Source organism: Coprinopsis cinerea, assembly GCF_000182895.1.
Source record: "Coprinopsis cinerea okayama7#130 chromosome 3 map unlocalized cont3.3, whole genome shotgun sequence".
In the NCBI taxonomy this organism is placed as follows: domain Eukaryota; kingdom Fungi; phylum Basidiomycota; class Agaricomycetes; order Agaricales; family Psathyrellaceae; genus Coprinopsis; species Coprinopsis cinerea.
In genome coordinates this window covers 191,005-209,328 of record NW_003307542.1, presented here as the reverse complement: position 1 = coordinate 209,328, position 18,324 = coordinate 191,005, and the positions used below count along the sequence as shown (strand labels likewise).

Below are 18,324 nucleotides of genomic sequence, written 5' to 3'. Positions count from 1 at the left end.
TTAATTGTTCGATCGACCGGTTGGCTCCCTCGTGAGTTTCAATGTTAACAGTCACTATGGAAGAAGCAGACGGAAACGGAGGTAAATTTATCTATTCGGAGGAGGGCAGGAATCACGTCGTGAATTGGCGATACTCGAAGATGACGCACGGCATAACAAGTATCAGCCGTATTACTCGCGGTAAGAACTACAAAGGGAGAAATGACAGTGGATGAGGAATATATGGTTTAGATGGCAAAGGAATCAAGAAAAGGCCAATAAACTTCCAATCGCATGTTCTTGAATTTACGACTGTTCAGGACATTTGGAAGTGTTGTCGCCCTTGGCCTGAGGCGTACCGTTGGCTCTCGAAGTTCAAGGATCCGAATGAACGGTGGGGAGACGCGTCGAATTGTCTCCCCATTTGGCAGCGGGATCCAGTGCCTTTTGGAATGCTGCGAGCATGTAGTCAGGTTCGTGCTCGTCGAAATCCTTCCCTCCTCTACCATAGCGCCCTTCGAAAGCCTCCCGTATTTCCTGAATCCACGTGGTGAGCGCCTCTTGGCCTGAACTGCTCGAGGAATCTCGGAATGAAGTCCAAAAGAAGGCAACGATGTCTCCTGAAGTGCATGCCGCTACCCCAGCCCTTGCTTTTCGTCACGGCGACCCAATCAGGTGAAAAATGTGTCAAAGCATCCTCTCCTTCAACGTCATCCTTGGAAATGAGTCCGGGGATGTCGGGGACCTGCCTGCGATGAAGAGTTTCAACGACCTCTGATTTTTGAGCCATCGCGTCACCCTCTACGAAGCGCCAGGTATCTTTGAGGACACAGGCCCGCGTTCTGGGCGTGTCCCATTCGAATAACGCTCGAGTGCTTCGTCCTACCAGGGATCCGGTTTGCCGGAAAGGTCCCCAGAGAAGAACTTTGACGGATGGCCCACTGAGATTAGGGGTTCGTTCAAGGTCTGTACCTGTGGTAGACCCAAGATCAGCTGAAAGAGATAGCATGGAAAGGGAGACACTTACAAATGGGACATACATGAGCTGCTCTTCTCCCACCACGGGAGGAAGGAAATCTTCCGTCGGAAGGTGGCCTCATCTGCGCCCTTCTTTTCCTCGCGAGCTACATCCTCAGCCTGGCCATTACTTCCGTTATCTTTGCCCTCGCACTCGATTTTCCAAGTCTTGCGAACTGAATCGGGGCTTTGGTTGGCACCTTATCGAAGATTCCTCGCTTATCTTTCCATCGGTTGGAGTCGCATTTCACCTGATCGTGAGGCATGCAGTGTTGCATGAAAGTCTCAAAGACAGAGCCAAGGAATTGCAGATAAGGTCGCGCGGAATCTGCTAGACAGGAGTAAACGTTTTCAGGAACATTGGGTTTGCGAATTTGACTGTGGGTGGTGGTAGAATGCAAGGTGGAAGCGCTGTTCGAACTCCGACCGTAGATTCTGAACTCAAGTACGGGACGTTCAACTGCCCTCTCAGTTACACCCAAAGAATACTTGTATTGGCAAAGTACGCCCTGGCCATACACCGCAGGTATGAGTCCCAGGCAGTACTCGGGGGACAACCCCAGCAGCGCGGTGATGCGACGTAGGAGGTGTTTCTATGCATTCAGGATAGAGCTGTCGAGAGGAAGGTCTCTCTCATCATCATCGGCCAGATCACAGAGACTCGAGGAACGACTTCGTAACTCCGGATCGCGGTTTCAACACGCATTTGAAAGGCTTTAGACCTCTTCGAAGCAAGTTGAGCATCACGTCGACGAGTAAATGGCGATCAGAAAGGAAGAACCATACCTGGCAAGCCCACTGATGACTTCCATCTCAGGCATGATTTCCTTGCCCGAGTCGTCCACTTCTTTGTATACGTCGAACAGAAGCAGAACCGAGGACACCACAAATGTGATGGAGTTGGACCCGATGTGCTTTCCAGGGCAAAGACTGGGATCGACAATGAGGATTGAGAATGCATGCTGATCTCAATTGGGGACGCTCACCGTCTTCCGAAACCGAAAGCGACGTTGTGAGGATCGGGAACGTCTGGGTTCAATGATCCGTCTGCTTTGAGAAACCTTTCTGGTTTGAACGTCTCGGGATCATCGTACACCCTGGGGTCCCGAAGCATGGCCCTGGACCAAGATCTCAGTGAGGACGGGAAGTACATGATATAGCGCAGCACGAACCATGCATTGCCAATGACGATAGTGCTCTTCGGAATGAAATAGCCTTTGTAAATGTGGTCGGCGGTCGATAAGTGAGGTACACCTGGGTAATAAGACGAGGATAAATTCGCTTGATGATCGCCACGAGTTCAACTACGAACCGACTGGCATCACCGGTTGCCACCTAAAAAGGCTTCATCGTAAGTACATAGAACACCTGTAGGATGGTGCGGAGTTTCCCTTAACCCACCTCAACGCTTCTTTGACGATGGCGTTAATGTAAGGCATATCCCCGAAGTCTTCAATATCAGGAAGTCGAATTCGAACACCTCCATCTTGAGTCGTCTCCATCAGAACGTCGTCGAGTTCCCTCTGCGCCTTCTTTTGCACTTCTGGCCTAGACAGAAGCGCGTAGAATAGGAACTCGAGGACAGAGTTGGTTGTCTCGCTCCCAGCTGCGGACACCGATGTCAGTACACACCAACTTCGCGAGCATAATTCATACCAGCGTAGACCATAGCCGCTGCGTCGCGCACTCTGATCCTGTGTTCGGTGGCGCGGGTCTGGTCATTCGGCAAGTCGCTGAGTGCCAATGAGACGAACGAGGACACATGATCATCTTCCTTCTGCCACGACGTCGTCAGTAATGCTTTCGACACATTGGGTGCAAAACTCACCGAACGCTTCACTGTCTCTTGGAAGGGGGCAATCTTGAAGACGTCCTGCAGCGCTCTCCACTTCGCAGCATCCTTCTGGAACCCAGCACCTGGCATCCAGGCAGGGACACGATTCAGTTGGGGGATAAACTCGACCAGGTACCGACCTGGAAAGCTCGCATAAACGACTGGCCGTATGGCTGCTTCACAAATATCCTCGTATTTCGTCTCCTTGGTGATGTCGATGCCATAGGCAAGGGAGAACATGATTCCCGAAATAGCCCTGGAAACAAGTGCCTTTAGGTCAACGCGCAAAGACAGGAAGGTTTGACATTTTACTGCTTAGCTCGGTGCTGAATTTGGGTTGGTTCAGAGAGAAGTGAGTTTAACATTGGCTTCAGGAAATCGATCGCTCGTTCAGCGTGCATTTTCTTATCACTAGGGCGGAGGTATTGGTGGAAGAGACGCCGTCGACTCCTCCATGGTTCGCCGTAGGGAAGGAACGGGAGGGCCCAATCCCAGCCCATCCTTTCCGTCTGACGGTGAGCAAAATACTTAGCTACAATTCAATGTGCTCACAGGTCCAGCATACGAAGGGTTTCTCTGATTTCCAATAAGCGGCCTGGGCTTCACCGCGGGACAGAAGCCACTTACCGACTGGAGAAGATCGATGACTGCTTTTCGAACAGGTCGACAGCCAACTCTCTGGAGTTCAGAACAACAATGGATTTGGCTACTCCATTGATATATATCATGTCGCTTCCTTAGACCACAAGCACTGGTCAGCCCCAAATCCCCTGCGTTTGGTGACGCACTGACCTAATTCCTTCCCCCACTGCTCGTACGCTTCCCATTCTGTACCGATAATGCCGGGGAGGTCGAGGACATTGCCAATGACCGGCCAGCCTTTTCGACTGGGAGGTAAAGGGAACCCTTTGGTTCTCTTTCGCCAATTAGCTCTGGACCGAACCAAAGCTAAAAAGAGGGTAGAAGCGACAACCAAAGCAACAGTAGACGTGGTGACCATGGTGGTCGTGGAAAGAGCTAAAGATGAGGAGCAGTCAGGCCCAGAGCTTCGTTTTATACGAAGCCGTGAGGTTGACACGGAGCTTCGGATTCGAATCAGGACTTCTTTTACGTCCCTCGCGAATCCAGGGATAAGCGCCCGGCACGGGGTGGTGCTGACAAGGCATTGGGATGGGTTGGGCAGAACACTGAGGTCTAAATTTGTAAAGAGATTCGCCATTGTGGTGAAGTAGGGAAATCAAGATACCGCTTCGACAGGAAGAGTACTGTTGGTATGTGCCATTTCAGAAAACGAGAATCTTTAGCTAAATTTAAGTTGATGAGGCTCTCAGTTCCTTGCACCTGGCCTTGTGGTCACTAAGGGTGAAATGAGTATGTGAGACCTTGCGTGAAGAACATCGTGGACGTACCGCCAATTCGCTTTCTGACAATCCGCACTGCAATCTACGGCGAAGACTATCAGGCACAAGCTGGACGACACAATGGGAAGGACCACTCACAAGTCACCGATTTGCAGGCGGAACACTTCATAAGCTTCGCATCTCGCTTCCCACAGGCTTTACAACGGTCACTTGCTACCTGTGGGTTGTCGGAAAACGTGATACGTCCGTCGCCTTCAATACGAATGATACCAATCCCCAGCACCTCTCGTCTATGTTCTCCAGCTCCAGTCATGCCAAACACTTCCGCCAGGCAACGTGCCAAGCGTTCGTCGCTCTTGAGGAGCGCCGTGAGGTTCTTTCGCGCGTCCTGGACATCGCGGGAAATATAGCGCTCCCAAGCTGTCGTAGCATTGTCCTGGCTGTGATAGGTAGGGTACTGGTTCGATTGCATCGCGATATCGCTTTGCAGCGGTGGCCCGGTCTCGTTCATCCCACGCCATAAGCGCCAGTGTCAACCCAGCGGAAATCCTCATTCCCGCGAGATAGGTCTTCTCTTGTTCCGTTGAGAATCGTTGGAACTCGTGATGCGAGTTGGGGCGGAACGAGGACAGAAGTTTGTAGGCTTCTGGCGAGTTCTCTGGAATGGAGCATAAGAATACCAGGAGACGGAAGGCAGGAATTTGAAACCATACCTCTGGTCCTTTTAAGAATAGGGTCCCGAAAGAAACCCGCGAAATTATGCCACACCACTCCTAAAACTTCTTGTGGAACTGCGGGATGCGAGAAGGTGGGCGGTAAAGGCGCCAGGAGGGTTTCTGACTTCAGGATCTTCGTGATGGCTTTCGTGTAGTAGGAAAGTGTATCATCGACACGGCCTCCAGCATAGGATCTCTCAGCTTGCAGGAAGAGACGTAGACCGCTGGACATGGTGAATGTGGTGGCCTGAGACAAAAGAGTCCCCAAAGTAAGGAATGTCGGATAAGGGAAAGTACGCGCTGTATTGTTTGGATCGTCGGGGGTTTAGGTAATCGGCATGCTGCAAGCAAGCTCAGGGTCAATTTTTGCGCGAGTCTATACAGCGCAGCCAATCCTTTCCCTGGCGTGAAGGGCGCCAACCGTTTTCGTTCAGGGGTGACTCTGCCATGATGTATCGAGCCAGTGGTGGGCTTCTACTTCGAAACTTCAAAACAATCTCCGTCAGAGATTCAAAGCATTTCAAAGTGCAATAAAATTTATTTCTACACACACCGTGTCCGACAGTGAGCATTTTTCATTGATATTTCACATCTCATTTCCGAGGGTGGTCTTTGAGCCATCGTTTAACCACCGAAGGCATGGGACAAGCTGTGGATTCGCCCTGATTTGACGTTTTGTCGTAAAACTGCTGGCAACACTCGTACAGCCTCCTGAGTTGTTGATCGCATTTTTCTGGACTGTAGGTGTGCTTGTTGAGGCATGCGTGTAACTGACAGGCTAGGGGCAAAACCGGGTCTTTCAGTTTGGTTGACAAAGCCTCCAAAGCATGTCGAAGTCCCACCTTCGGTCTGACAAGCGTTCTCTTGTTGCTGAGAGTAGCTATAGTGAGTCACTACATTCGCAGAGGCAGATATTCATTCGCTCACCTTCGCCATTTGTTTTAGTTCGGACTCTACTGTTGTGGAAAGAGTTCAACCAGCGTCCATTCATCGGGAACGATTTCCAAGGCTACGTCATGATCATCTTGCTTCTGATATGATAAGATTGATTACGGAGCGTCTAGCGGTTACATGGGCGCTTGTGATTCATCAAAGGTCTGATCAGGTTCAGAGTGGCGGATCGTGATTATCGCCTATACATATGTTCGCAGTCTGTGGGTATTCATAAACTCAACGTGGTGATCCAACCCTACCACGAATCAAATTCCAGCCCTTCCTGGCATTCTGTAGTCTTGGTTGCCATGTCGGACAGCCCACTATGGCCCATTAGTGCTCGACACAAGCGCACTAACTTAGAATACGGTAAGTGGGTGTGTTTTCTATCAGTATGTACTCAATTTATTTCTTACTTCCTAGATCACCGCCCAATGCAAGGCTGGCACAGAAGTGCGTGTCGGAGACCCGGTATCATCGCTCGTATGGATAACTGCTCTCGGCGACGACTTTTCAGCGAACTCCACTGGGTGACTGGGAAGCTTCTCGTTCCCCTTGTGTGTCACTTCCATACCCTCCTTTTTTGTAGTAGCTCACCACAGAGAAGGGGCCCTTGTGCGTCGCGCAGCGCCAAGACATGAGTGGGCTTGGCGGTGCAGTGATGTTGTGTATCGTGGGATGATTGGTTTCAGAATCAAAGGCAGCGCCTCTGTGCTCGCGATTTCTGTTTTCGTCGCCGTCAACACCGCTGCTCTCGTACACTCCAAGTAACGCTTGTAAAACTGAGACTCATTCAATCATGTTGCGCGCCAATATCGAGTCGTACCGCCCATCTCTTCTCTCTACCTCCATCATCCCACCCTCTTCGACGTTAGGTTGAAGATGGCTCCTTCGGAAAGCGCAGAAACACCCAGTCCATCTGTGACTGCACCTTCTCAACCCGGGGTTCATGGACAGACCAATACGGGCGCTATTGTTGGAGGAGCAACTGCTGCACTCCTGATATTGGTAATCCTGCTGGTTCTAATCGTTGTTCCGATGCAGAGACGCCGCAAACAGAAAAAGGATGTAGCAGCACGTCAAATGGCCAACCTCGACCCGCCCTATCATTTCTCGGAAAGCAAAGTCATCTTGATGGCGAAGCAGGGATATACCAAGTCCCATCATCCAACAGATTCTGATCTTGTTGGGATGATGCCCTTGCTCAGCGCTACACCATTCGACACTAGCCGCAACGATTCTCAGAAGACGTTGCATTATTTATCTGCGGCGAACTATAACGGCACCATCTCCACCTCAACCTTGCCCATCGCCCACATCTCCAAGTACAGTGAGGAGTCGTTTAACCCCTACGCCGAGTACCAGAGCGACCACCAGGCCAATCGGACTCCAGTATCCTATCCTATGCCCCCTCGTCCTCCCCAGGATGTACACGCACGGCCATCATGGACAGAACACACACAACAGTCACCTCGCCCTGTGCGCAAGCTATCGAGAGCGCTCCCTCCAGAGCCGCTCACGCCCACCAAGAAGGTCAGATCCCCTGGCGTACGACCTCTCCCCCTTCCGTGCGCAAACAATGGCCAGGTGAAACCGTCGCCCGTTCCTGCGAAAGTCACTAATGAAGGTGAGACGCAAAGATCACCGAGATAGCCAGAGACTAAAATTCCGTAATTTTCTCAGTCGCTCCTGCGTCATCGGACCCAGAGCAAAGTCGAGGACCCGAGGAACTTCCAGCCAGCGATTCGAAGAGCGCCATCCCGCCACCTCCGCCTTCCGTATCAACCTTCCCGGTCCTCCTGGAGCGTTTCCAGTCCGTCTCGACTATCTCCGATGATTCGCTGTCCATCTACTCGCAAATGTCTATGTCCCGGAGTAACACAATCCATCGAGATGGACATCTCGCTGTGAAGGACCATGTCGCCCCACCCATTCCTTCCCTGTCTGCGATAGCTGAGAGGTTGGCGGCGGAGAGCGTGGAGGATCAGTCCTCGTCTTCTCACAGCAGGTACAGCAAGTCGGTCAAAGGGAAGGAGAAGGCGAGACCAGAAGACGAGGAAGACATGCCCCAGGATCGACCCAGCCTTCGTAAACTACCCACCCCGCCTCCAGCGATCACTCCTCGACCCCTGCCACCAACGCGCGAACCTTCGTCCTCCGGTGCCTCGTCGGCCGACGCGACCAACGGATCGTCTTTCATCTGCGACCCGTCCAGTTCCAAGGGCCCCACGGTGAAGCGAATGGACACTGTCGTCATCGGCAACATCCTCCGCGCTCGAAGACACAGCGATGCACCCTACGTCGCTCTCCACGCCACATCCAGCGACGACGGCCGAACCATCTCGTCAGCCTCCTCCAGCCGCATCTCCGCCATGGCCAGGGAGGGCAGTGTGTCGAATAGCGGGATTGCTGATGGGGAGCGGAAGGTCGAGGAAGATAAGAAGCAGGAGGGTGGGAAGCAAGACGAGGGAGGTTACGGGAACATTGTTCGAAGCCCCATCGTTGGAGGTCCAGGTGTCCGCAAGATCGTCGTCCCCCGTGAAGCACCTCGCGGTGGTCGTCAGCCTCTCGGCCCTCGCGTGTCTCTGCGGCCTCGCGCTGTGTCCAGCTCAAGCATCATCTCCTCCAACGGCACCAGCAACATTCGCATCAAGACTCGAGTGCAAACCCTTGATCCTCATCTGAAGCCACTACGATTCGTCCGTCCCGCGTCGCCGCCGGCGAGTAAAGACGAGGTGAAGGGAGAGGGAGATGGCTTAGGGGCTAGAGGTGGGGCGGACGGTTGGAATCAAGGCCGTGCATCATCAGGCGTGTCGCCGATGCTGCCTCCGATTCCCACTTCCCACTCTTTGTACCCCTTGACCGGGGCGTTCGGTTTATCGAAATCGCCGCCAGTACGCTCCCCAGAGACACCTTCCTCCGAATATGACCTTTCTCGCGTGAAGCCTTACCCCCCTCGCACTGCCCCTCTGAAAGTTGGTGGACCGAAGCAGAGAACTGATGGGGTTCAAGTTGCGCTGAGAGGATGACCGCGGTTTGAATATTTAGATTGTATGTATTGCCCTCGAAGGCTAGGTGTTGTAGAATTGTAGTCATGGCCGAAATTGTACGTGTTGTAGACTTTCTTTGTTGTATGTATGTATGTAGTAGCGTAGTGTTTTAGAACTTCGATTCGACGAATGTTTCCCATTTGCCTTTGGAATTGAAATTAGGTCGGGGCGATGCAGTGCGAGGCGATGAAGAATGACATCGAATTGATCAAGTTGATTCAGGACCCGTCGTTGTATCGCGCGGGGATGGAACCAGAGGATGCAAAAATGAGCCAGAATGAGCCGTTGAAACACGGCCAAGGAAGGACGAGCCAATCAGCGTCTTCGGATCGTCGGCATTGCCCCTGGCGCTCAAGCCAAGTGCGATGATCGTCGGGTCGGAGGCGCACAATAATTAAATTGCGATGCTGTGGAAGGATAAATGTTTTTCACTTGATCTGTCTAGAGCCAGGGACGACGCGATCAGCCTTGGAGCGTATAAGAATGAAAGGTGCGAACAACAGGCAGCTGCATCGTCAATTCTACTACGCCCTCCGTTCTTTCCTCTCTTCCTCGTTTTAATACCCCTTCGCACCGATGGATTTCCTCCAGAAGGCCGCCGAGTCTGCTCTCGAATCTGCCACTAAGAGCGATAACAAGGAGCAGAAGGAGCAGAAGAACGAGAACAAGGACAACAACAACAACGGCAGTGGTATCAAGACTGGCAATGCCATCGCTGACGGTCTCCTGGGATCTTTGAACGGTGCATTGGGAGGCGGTGCGCAGGGAGAGAAGAAGGAGGGTGAGTATATTCGATTGTCTTATTCATTCCATAGGGTGTTCTAACACCTCTCTCCCTTCTAGATGCCCTCGACAAGGGTTAGTATTTGACGATCGGTACCAGCACGTAATCATCCTGACTGATGGGTTTCCTTTTCGCGTTAGCCATCGACCTCGTCCAGGAGCATGTCTTCAAGGCCGGCCCTCAAAATAACGAGAGCGCAGTTGAGCAGGCCAAGGACAGGATGATCGCCGACGCTATTCGCGACGGGTACCAGAAGGTCACTGGCAAGGAGTTCCCCATCGCGGAGAAGAAGTAAATCAAGCCAGGTTTTCGACCTGAGGCGGATGGGAATATTCGGACGAAGTTAATGTATTATATATGGCATATTTATGGTTTGGGGAATATCGATGGGCAGTTGTTTCGTGTCTATAACACCTTTCTGAAAAGTGGCTCAGCTTTGGCTCAGCTTCCCAATTTTTCGAGCAGATCGAGGGAACGGGCGACTATTTCGTGCCGCAATGCCATTTGATGCCATCAAAATCTAGGGCCTTCCCCAGCTTTCCCCTACTCGAAGCCTTCCATTTAGCTTGCCTAAACGCCAAACGGTCTTTTTCTCGAACCACCACAATGTCCAGCGGCGTCCAATTGTTCATGAAAGCAGAGCAGCTCTATGCTCAAAATCGTGTTGATGAAACGCTGGAGTACTACGCGAAGGCGATTCAAAAGATTGTCAGAAACGAGAACCTTTTGGCGCCTTTGCCAGCTCTCGTCCCGGACCCCACGTTTCCCAAAGAGACGCTGGGAGCCGTGTGGAGGAACTTTGTTGGGTTCTTCAAGGACCCCCAGATGAGGAGAACCAAAGGTGCGTTCCATGATTCTCATACCAACGATTCAGGCGTGCTGATTTGCACGATCATTCATGCTAGAAAACTCGCCTGACGCGTACAAACTCCTCGCTTCATATCGTCCGAATTCTTCTCATGAGTTTGAACGATTCAAGTCTGAAAAAGAGAAGGCGTACCTGGCGGGGATGAGGATAACTGCCGGATTGACGCTAGGTCTCATGCACTGGGATGCTGGCGAGCGCCCGACTGCTGTGAAACGCTACCGCGAGGCCATCGATATTGCTTCCCAATTCCCCCAGTACAACGACAAGACCAAGGCGACTACGCCTTGGGAGCGGTATATCGCGAACGAGGTCCAGACTACGCGCGATAACCTCACCATGCTCCTCATGAACGACGAGAACGTCTCCCGTGTCGTGGCTGAGGAGTATGGTCTTACTGGAGCTGGAGACAACAGGAAGGAAGTGCTGGGAATAGGCGCGATTAGGGTTGAAGGAGATGGGAGGATTTCGTTTGTCAGGCAGGTACAGGTTGCGAGCGACAAGTGCAAGGCTTGCGGGAAACGAGATGCAAAGTTGATGAAGTGCGGTGCCTGCAAGTCGGTCAACTGTAAGTCTAGCGAGGCTTTCTTCGGAATTGTCGGACGGTCTGACGGATTTTGCAGATTGCGGCTCTACCTGCCAGAAGGCGGATTGGCCGGCGCACAAGGCCATCTGCAAGTCCTTGAGGGCGTAACCATCGCCACTTTGGACTCTTTTTTCGTATTCTTTTGACGTCGTTGCATTACTCATCAAACTTGGATGCCAATGTACATTAGGGATTCGGTGGCTCGAAATAGATACATAATGACCAGCTACGATACAAACAGAGGTCTAAGTTGGCCAGAGGAAAGAACTGGAGAGCCAGACGCTGTGTTTACAGGAAAGTGCAAACCCTAACCTCATGATCAATCCGCGTTGGGCGCTTATTTTATTTCCGTAAACGACGACACATCTTCGCATTCCGCTGGCATTCATCTGGACAGTTTCAGGCACTGAGTCAACATAGCAGTTACAATGCAGAGCTGAGAGTGAACCTTCTATCTATCAGCCATCTAACGGTCACTACCTAATCAATCAATCCGTTCTAAGTTTGTATCATGCTCGAGCCCGAAGTCGAGTTGGGCACGGATCTTCCCCAGCTGTATTCAGAAGGACGCTCCCTCGAGGGCAGAGATATACCAGGATAGGTGAAATAACATCGCAGCCAAGGTAGTCTAGCCCTCAACCACTTCATTTGGTGGAGGCAGTATCTCGGATCGATAGCGATATTCGAGCAAAGCCTTGTGCACTCAACGTGTTGTTGTGACATCTTGGATCGCACATGATCATCTCAGATGCACATAAAGGCTGGACGGCGTCGATAATGAATCGTTAATTCATTCCACCACCACCACCCACCAGCAGCACCCACCTGTCACAACAATGGATTTCCTCAAGACCGCTCTCGACACCGCGTCCAAGAACAACAAGAAGGATGAGCAGAAGCCGAGTGGAAGCGGTCTCCAGACTGGAAACCCCCTCGCCGATGGGCTTCTTGGAAAACTGAATGGCGCTTTGGGTGGTGGACCCGAGGCTGAGAAGAAAGAGGGTACGTGATCTGTTTCCGACTTTCTTGTCAGAACCTCGCTAACCGTTCGTATGCAGATATGCTCGACAAAGGTTAGCACGGCCCCTCAACCGATCCGCGACTACGACTAATGTGATCTGCAGCCATCGATCTCTTCCAAGAGCATGTTCTCAAGGAGGGCCCACAGAACAACGAGAGCGCCATTGAGCAGGCGAAGGACAAGATGATCGCTGACACCATCCGTTCTCAGTTCAAGAGCGTCACCGGGAAAGAGTTCCCCATCAAGCCCAAGCAGTAGACTCATCAGTCGAGGTTGTAAAGACGGTAGTACTAGTACCCGAATGTAGAATAGAATATATCACAAATCCCAAAACACCGAACAAAATATCCGGGGGTGATAATTTAGGATAAGATGTTAGATATTAGTCGCAATCAGATGGTCGACGATGATACTGATTAAAAAGGGGGACTGAGGGGCATGTCCGAGGGAGGCTCAAAGCCTATGTCGAAATGTGGACTGTGCTGATGAGGTCCTCGTCCTCGGTATTATTGGTGATAGAGTCGAGGGTCATCGAGCGGCGATGGATGATTTGTGGGTCTTCCTGTAGCGGGCCGAGGTACACGTTGAGAGCCGGGGATTGCTTCAGGTGCTTGATGTCAGATCCTACGACCTCAGAGCAGAAGAGGTCCAAGTCCAAGTCGTTCTGAGAACAGAAGTGTTAGGGCTGTCATCCAGCGTGATATCGATTTAGGAAGTGGACTTACGTCGTCATAGCCTGGTGGAAGGGGGATGGCATGTGAGAAGTGAAGTGGATTCAAGGGGACGAAACATACCGAAGGGTTGTTCAATCTCTTCACCGGCAGCCACAAAGCCAAGGTAAATGAAAGCAGCGATGGCGACACCTGGAATGGTGTAGTAACCGAATTGGCTGACAAGCTGGAACGGAAGGAAGAAGAGGTACATCCAAACGGTACTAAAAAGGTGGTTTTGTCAACGCCATGCGATGCAGAAAGGAAACAAACTTACTGCCTGTGGTCGTATACCAAGGAATTAAGGGCATCAGTAGCGACCACGACTGATATTGATATCAACTAACCGGATGTGAACGGCATAGACGCTGAAGAGAATGGTGAGCGAGGACAGGGAGACGTGAATTAGCGTCTAGTACTCACAATGGCAGCGGTGTCGTCAGAATCCTTTCGAGGCCTAATGTGTTCCTTGTGAGCTAGAGACACGCTGGAACAGAGCCAGGAAGTTCAACTTGCCCGTCAAAGTGTCCTCAAACGCAACCAGGGTACCAATCATGCCACCAATACTCGCTCCATTCACAGTCCCGCGATCCTCAAGGACGCTGAACCATTCACTCAAACATCGGATAATCTCCAAAGGAAGGTTCTCCCCTCCACCAGCAACCTTGGGACGATGCTTCGTATGAACAGAGGACGCAACAGGGCCTTTCCATTGTCTTCGAGTCCGGTACGGGTTGTTGTCGGTGCCTTGCTCGATTTCGGCGTGTGCCTAGGAAGTGACGGTTTAGCGGACACGACGAATATGGAGAGAGAATGGGAACCACTCACGCCTTGAACAGAAGTAGGGAGTTGCTCCGGCTTAGGACCAAAACCGAGCCATCGCTTAAAGATAGCCCAGGAACGCGCACCTGGTATTAGCTCTCGCGAGACCTTGTTCATTACTTCATCCGCGGGAGGCTGGGAGGAGGGCAGCAGTGGCTGACGAGCGTTCTCGTCCGAGACGTTGCTTCGCGAAGAGGAGGCAGAGGCGTGACGATGGATGACGGTGGTTTGATCATCAAGAATTCCAAAGGTCCCATACTGGCCAGAAGGCGGCGGAAGCCCGGATGTTTCGCGTTCGACTTGAGCGGAAGCTGCGTAGGCGATCTGGGACGAGTACGAGTGGACCGAGCGGGGTGAAGCTGAGATGGCCGAGATGGAGATGGTACCGTCTTGCTGTTGGGGAAGGTTGGTCTTCGTGGTGATGCGCATGCCCTTGCGAGGTGGTAAGGCGGTCGTCGTCGCTTGATTGTCCATTTCATCGTCTGCGGTGTGAACATGCTGCTCAAAGTTCGAGATACTATTTCAATGGTAGAAGAGGGGACATACATCATGCAGTGGACGAATCAGATGATACAGGTCCTCAAAATAGATCCCCAGCTCGCCGCGAAGATGGTGCTTGACGGCAACAGAGAAGCTAAGCGGGCATTGGCGTTAGAGCGTGATGGTTGTGTCACGGTACAACGGAAACGTACCCATGGATCATGTCAAGCGCCATTCGCTTCTCGGCCATAACCTTGTTCATCTCCTGGACAGAGCGCTGAAGTTGTCCTGACTTCGCTTCTTCAGGGGTCTTGGGTGAAAGGCGCGGGGGGACATGATACCAAATCAAACGACCGAGAGTGCGCGAGTTACGCATGATGTCCGACCAGTAACCGCGACCAAGCCAGTAGCGCTCATACCTGTGGACATTCCGTTAGGCCTAGATCTGCGGGGACGAGTGTTGTAAATGGAGACGCACCCACTCATAGCGCGATAGGAGATAACGAAACCGATTACCACACCTAGTGGGGTGGAGTGATTCTGAGCGCCGTTCCAACGAAAATTAAAGTCGGTGCTCACCAAGCACCGTTAACATGACATTGGGAATTTCGAGGACGAGGATCTCTCGCATGGAGAGCGTTACGACAGCTAAAATCAGACTTTGAGTGATATAACGCGCTCTGGAGGCCGTAGCGTACGTACCAGCCGCGAAGACCGTATGCAAAAGAACGGCAGGCCAAATCCTCCATATCTACATGACCAAAGGTAAATGTGGTCATAGGGGCTAAAGATGAAAGGAAACGCACCACTGAGCCTCTACCAAATGTCCAGGTAATCAAACTGTAGGTAGGCACACGCGGAATATGCTCAAAGGTCGATCCTGGACGCGAGGCAGGCTGTAAAACATGGTTTCCCGTCGATGACCTTTTGCTCGGTCTGTGCGACATCGAGGATACGCCTAGGCTACAGAAGAGGGACTAGCAGGCGTTGTGAGAAGGAGGTGGCACTGGGGAGGGGCAGTGGCTACCAACCACACCGCGATATGAGGGTGAAAGGAAAAGGACAGCGTGTGTTCGCGCCCATTGCGACGGTTTCCTCGGCCCTGTGCGCGAATGGCAGCAAGTGGGCAGATCTCCTTGTTGCGATGGTGTGATGTTTGATTCCATCTGATATTGTTACCGGACGGCTAGACTCGCAACCAGTACTTTACGCTGGGACCTTTGTTTGCTGTATGTTTGTCGTCAGCCTCATCAGAACAAACATCAAAATCTTACCTTGGAAGGAAGGCGCGCGCAAACAAAAGGTCCCATGCGTAAAGACTGGGACGCTCTAACCAGGTTTCATAGGAACCCCCAAAGCGTGACAACGACTTAGCGAAATTTCGCGTGTCGACGCTCCGCCCTCTCTATAGCGGCCGCCGACCCGACTCAAAAACAACGTATCTCACATGTCACCCTCTATAACGTTATTTCGAATCGATAATGCGATTAAAGACGACTCTAAAAATACATTTTTTTTGAACATTTTAACTTGTGTTCGAGCGGGGTGTATCTGGGAGAGGGGAAGAGGAGGAGGAGGTAGGTCCATGGATATTATGAGGTGGAGGAGGATAAGGGAATGGATAAGGGTGGTGATACACGATCTGAGGTTGTGGGGGAGGAACGTAATAGAATGGATAAGGGACATATTGCTGTACTGGGATCGGGTGAGGTAGCCGAGGGTAAGTCTGGGCCTGTGGGACTGCCATCAATGTCGAGTAAGGATTTCCGGACGGTGCGGTAGGGCGTTGGGTGTGCTGAATCAACGGATTTTGGTAAGTTGTGGACGCAGGGTCCTGTGGAGGAAGAGAGCTCGTTGATGGTTCTGGCGTGACGGTCGCAGCAGAAGATGACGGCATGGGCGCTTCTTCGATGACAGCTTGGGAATTTCCGGATTTAGGTCGTTTGCTTCTCTCTCTTCCACCATCACCATCGATGTTGGCGGTCTCGTTGTTCTGACTGCTAATAGTGGTCTCCTCTCGATTCCGTTTCTTCCCCTTCGACTTCTCCTTCGGTGGCTTGGGTACCATGGGTGGCATGTCCATGGCCAGCAGGGTCATCAACAACTCGGCGTGGTATTTGGGATACAACAACCACGACCGACCAACAACCTCCTTGAGCCTTTTTTCGGTTGTGATAGGTCCAACGGAGGCGAGCGTTTCGACCAGAGAATCACTGAGGACACCCGACGCCGTGAACATCGCTTTGCCCGCGAAGTCTCGACGGAAAACCGAAACGCGCCAGTCGTTCAACTTGCACATCACGTCAACGTTGGGAACACCGCCTTTGATCGCCTTTGCACGCTCGGAGGTGGCTGGAGGGGCTGGGCGAGTGCGATCTAGTAGTTGAGGGCAGCAGATATCGCAGCAAGGCACAGTTGGACGTGCTGCGATCCTGAAAGGTGAGCGACAGCCCCGATCGTGCCCAGGCAAACACTCACCTGGTTGATTCCCAAAGATCTTTGTCAAGACTGCTCGCCGACATGTGCCCGTCTGCACCAGCGTGTACAGACCTTCGTCAATGGAATCTCGGTCCAACGGTACGTCCTTCTTTGCAAACTTATTGTCGTCGGACGGATCGTGGCGTCCACGCAGCGCGCCGTGCTCGTTTGCGTATTCCTTTGTTGCTTTCGGATAATCCGTTGATTGCCTGACCGTTTTCTTCCGTTTCTTAGAGCTTTCCTGCACCTGGGTCGGTGTACCGTCCTTCAAGTAAGCTTCAAGATCAGCTTCGTACACCGATTTTTCAACCAGAAGCACTGCAAGCCCCGTTCGGTTTGGTGCACGAGCGGCGCGTCCCGCCCGCTGGACAAAAGAAGACACAGTGGCCGGCAGCTTCCATTGCACAACGATGTCGATGTCAGGGATGTTGCAACCCTTGAGCGATGCGTAAGTTAACATTTCTTTGTTTGAACAATAGCTATTACTCACCATCCCGGCTGCATCAGTACAGATCAGAATGCGAATCTTCCCTCGTCTGAACAGCTCCATCACTCTCCGCCGGTACCCTACAGAGAACGCAGCGCTGTATGGCCGGATGAATCCCTTGTACCTCTGGTCTTTTGGACAGAGGCTATAGAGGTAGTCCATCATGCCGGTAGCTGTCGTCAACTGGTCCGCGTAGATGTAGCCGCTCTTGATATCGGAAGGTGAGGTCATGTTCTCCGGTATCAGAAAGCGCAGGTCACGGAACGTATTCATTGGGTGGTGCATAGGTCGAACGACTATCGAGACGTTGGGTCGGTCGTTTCCAAGATTGAGGTCGATGTAATCATTCTTGTGGAAATGGAGTTTGTACAGCAAGTCACTTCGAACTCGATTTGGGAGTGTCGCTGACATTGCAACAAAGGGAGTTCCTTTTGGCAACAGTGCTCGCAGTATACCAAGGGTGCCATACTTCTTTCGGAAGTCGGTTCCCCAATGTGATACAACATGAGCTTCGTCAACGACGATCGACATGACCCTTCCTCTCATCTCGTGGTGACGAAGGACGTGTTTGATGAAAACCTTGGATAGAATCAACTCAGGTGAGATGACTACTATCTGCCATTTCCCTCTTCGTATTTCCTTTTGGCCAATGATCAGCAATAGTTCAGTCAAATATAGCACCCTCACACACCGTCATGTTTTCCTTGCTCAGCCCTCCCCGCGCACTATTGATTGCGGTCGCCTTCAATTTGAATTCGGTCTCGAAAGTCTGAGCCTACACCTTCAAGTGAGTTCTTTGTACTTTCCAGTTCGTGCTCGTACTTACCTGCTCCTCCTGTAGTGCTATTAAAGGAGAGATGAGGAATGTAACCATCTCCTTCGCCTTTGGGTGTGCATGTGGTGCTGCTGCTATCGCGGTTTTGCCCATGCCTGTCCCTACATGTACGAGAACATCCTTCCGCTGTAATTGCGCTTTGGCTGCAGCGAGCTGAAAGTCTCGGGGTGAATGGGGCCAGTTGAAGTGGTGCTGGATTTGTGTCGACAGGTTTTGTAGGGCGTCGTCGCTCAGGGGTTCAGTCAGGCGATTCCGTACAGTTTGTGGTGTGTTCTCGCTTTGTTGCTGTTCTGTTAGCCTCAATATATTGCGCCTTGACTTTTGAGCTTGAGCTTTGCTTTGCAAGTGACGTGGTACGGCATCGGG

At 51.9% G+C, this 18,324-nt stretch overlaps 12 protein-coding genes across 12 annotated transcripts; 5 read left to right on the top strand and 7 right to left on the bottom strand.

Annotated features, from left to right (window-relative positions):
- Positions 1 to 354: 354 nt before the first annotated feature.
- CC1G_05986 (hypothetical protein) lies at positions 355 to 1,274 on the bottom strand (the record flags this gene model as incomplete). The annotated part of the gene is made up of 4 exons (XM_001829725.2): positions 355 to 545; positions 619 to 951; positions 1,020 to 1,164; positions 1,248 to 1,274. 4 exons carry the CDS (start codon positions 1,272 to 1,274, stop codon positions 355 to 357), a joined length of 696 nt encoding a protein of 231 aa, XP_001829777.2.
- A 200-nt stretch (positions 1,275 to 1,474) lies between these two features.
- On the bottom strand, positions 1,475 to 3,830 carry CC1G_05985 (cytochrome P450 oxidoreductase; the record flags this gene model as incomplete). The annotated part of the gene is made up of 12 exons (XM_001829724.2): positions 1,475 to 1,718; positions 1,783 to 1,926; positions 1,983 to 2,114; positions 2,169 to 2,211; positions 2,309 to 2,331; positions 2,398 to 2,602; positions 2,653 to 2,773; positions 2,825 to 3,086; positions 3,143 to 3,331; positions 3,383 to 3,406; positions 3,458 to 3,566; positions 3,623 to 3,830. 12 exons carry the CDS (start codon positions 3,828 to 3,830, stop codon positions 1,598 to 1,600), a joined length of 1,581 nt encoding a protein of 526 aa, XP_001829776.2. The 3' UTR covers positions 1,475 to 1,597.
- Positions 3,831 to 4,140: 310 nt separating this feature from the next.
- CC1G_05984 (hypothetical protein) lies at positions 4,141 to 5,139 on the bottom strand (the record flags this gene model as incomplete). The annotated part of the gene is made up of 5 exons (XM_001829723.1): positions 4,141 to 4,186; positions 4,240 to 4,273; positions 4,330 to 4,579; positions 4,650 to 4,849; positions 4,905 to 5,139. 5 exons carry the CDS (start codon positions 5,137 to 5,139, stop codon positions 4,141 to 4,143), a joined length of 765 nt encoding a protein of 254 aa, XP_001829775.1.
- A 198-nt stretch (positions 5,140 to 5,337) lies between these two features.
- On the bottom strand, positions 5,338 to 5,843 carry CC1G_14071 (hypothetical protein; the record flags this gene model as incomplete). The annotated part of the gene is made up of 3 exons (XM_002911493.1): positions 5,338 to 5,392; positions 5,683 to 5,777; positions 5,835 to 5,843. The coding sequence occupies 3 exons, from the start codon at positions 5,841 to 5,843 to the stop codon at positions 5,338 to 5,340; spliced, it is 159 nt and encodes a 52-aa protein (XP_002911539.1).
- Positions 5,844 to 6,148: 305 nt separating this feature from the next.
- On the top strand, positions 6,149 to 6,374 carry CC1G_14070 (hypothetical protein; the record flags this gene model as incomplete). Its single annotated transcript, XM_002911492.1, has 2 exons — positions 6,149 to 6,217; positions 6,264 to 6,374. The coding sequence occupies 2 exons, from the start codon at positions 6,149 to 6,151 to the stop codon at positions 6,372 to 6,374; spliced, it is 180 nt and encodes a 59-aa protein (XP_002911538.1).
- Positions 6,375 to 6,722: 348 nt separating this feature from the next.
- CC1G_05983 (hypothetical protein) lies at positions 6,723 to 8,869 on the top strand (the record flags this gene model as incomplete). The annotated part of the gene is made up of 2 exons (XM_001829722.2): positions 6,723 to 7,467; positions 7,524 to 8,869. 2 exons carry the CDS (start codon positions 6,723 to 6,725, stop codon positions 8,867 to 8,869), a joined length of 2,091 nt encoding a protein of 696 aa, XP_001829774.2.
- Positions 8,870 to 9,420: 551 nt separating this feature from the next.
- CC1G_05982 (hypothetical protein) lies at positions 9,421 to 10,085 on the top strand. The gene is made up of 3 exons (XM_001829721.2): positions 9,421 to 9,671; positions 9,734 to 9,748; positions 9,815 to 10,085. The coding sequence occupies exons 1-3, from the start codon at positions 9,467 to 9,469 to the stop codon at positions 9,967 to 9,969; spliced, it is 375 nt and encodes a 124-aa protein (XP_001829773.1). The 5' UTR covers positions 9,421 to 9,466; the 3' UTR covers positions 9,970 to 10,085.
- Positions 10,086 to 10,280: 195 nt separating this feature from the next.
- On the top strand, positions 10,281 to 11,233 carry CC1G_05981 (hypothetical protein; the record flags this gene model as incomplete). Its single annotated transcript, XM_001829720.1, has 3 exons — positions 10,281 to 10,515; positions 10,580 to 11,107; positions 11,163 to 11,233. The coding sequence occupies 3 exons, from the start codon at positions 10,281 to 10,283 to the stop codon at positions 11,231 to 11,233; spliced, it is 834 nt and encodes a 277-aa protein (XP_001829772.1).
- Positions 11,234 to 11,961: 728 nt separating this feature from the next.
- CC1G_05980 (hypothetical protein) lies at positions 11,962 to 12,404 on the top strand (the record flags this gene model as incomplete). Its single annotated transcript, XM_001829719.1, has 3 exons — positions 11,962 to 12,127; positions 12,184 to 12,198; positions 12,250 to 12,404. The coding sequence occupies 3 exons, from the start codon at positions 11,962 to 11,964 to the stop codon at positions 12,402 to 12,404; spliced, it is 336 nt and encodes a 111-aa protein (XP_001829771.1).
- Positions 12,405 to 12,606: 202 nt separating this feature from the next.
- Positions 12,607 to 14,534, bottom strand: CC1G_14069 (hypothetical protein; the record flags this gene model as incomplete). Its single annotated transcript, XM_002911491.1, has 9 exons — positions 12,607 to 12,810; positions 12,872 to 12,882; positions 12,941 to 13,080; positions 13,134 to 13,198; positions 13,280 to 13,313; positions 13,369 to 13,625; positions 13,685 to 14,195; positions 14,253 to 14,312; positions 14,371 to 14,534. 9 exons carry the CDS (start codon positions 14,532 to 14,534, stop codon positions 12,607 to 12,609), a joined length of 1,446 nt encoding a protein of 481 aa, XP_002911537.1.
- A 186-nt stretch (positions 14,535 to 14,720) lies between these two features.
- Positions 14,721 to 15,105, bottom strand: CC1G_14068 (hypothetical protein; the record flags this gene model as incomplete). The annotated part of the gene is made up of 3 exons (XM_002911490.1): positions 14,721 to 14,806; positions 14,861 to 14,909; positions 14,965 to 15,105. The coding sequence occupies 3 exons, from the start codon at positions 15,103 to 15,105 to the stop codon at positions 14,721 to 14,723; spliced, it is 276 nt and encodes a 91-aa protein (XP_002911536.1).
- Positions 15,106 to 15,683: 578 nt separating this feature from the next.
- CC1G_14067 (ATP-dependent DNA helicase RecQ) lies at positions 15,684 to 18,051 on the bottom strand (the record flags this gene model as incomplete). Its single annotated transcript, XM_002911489.1, has 5 exons — positions 15,684 to 16,582; positions 16,637 to 17,072; positions 17,127 to 17,762; positions 17,815 to 17,898; positions 17,950 to 18,051. The coding sequence occupies 5 exons, from the start codon at positions 18,049 to 18,051 to the stop codon at positions 15,684 to 15,686; spliced, it is 2,157 nt and encodes a 718-aa protein (XP_002911535.1).
- Positions 18,052 to 18,324: the final 273 nt, after the last annotated feature.

Coding starts and splice junctions, on each gene's coding strand:
- CC1G_05982 (XM_001829721.2), top strand. CDS start 9,467: ATGGATTTCCTCCAGAAGGCCGCCGAGTCTGCTCTCGAATCTGCCACT.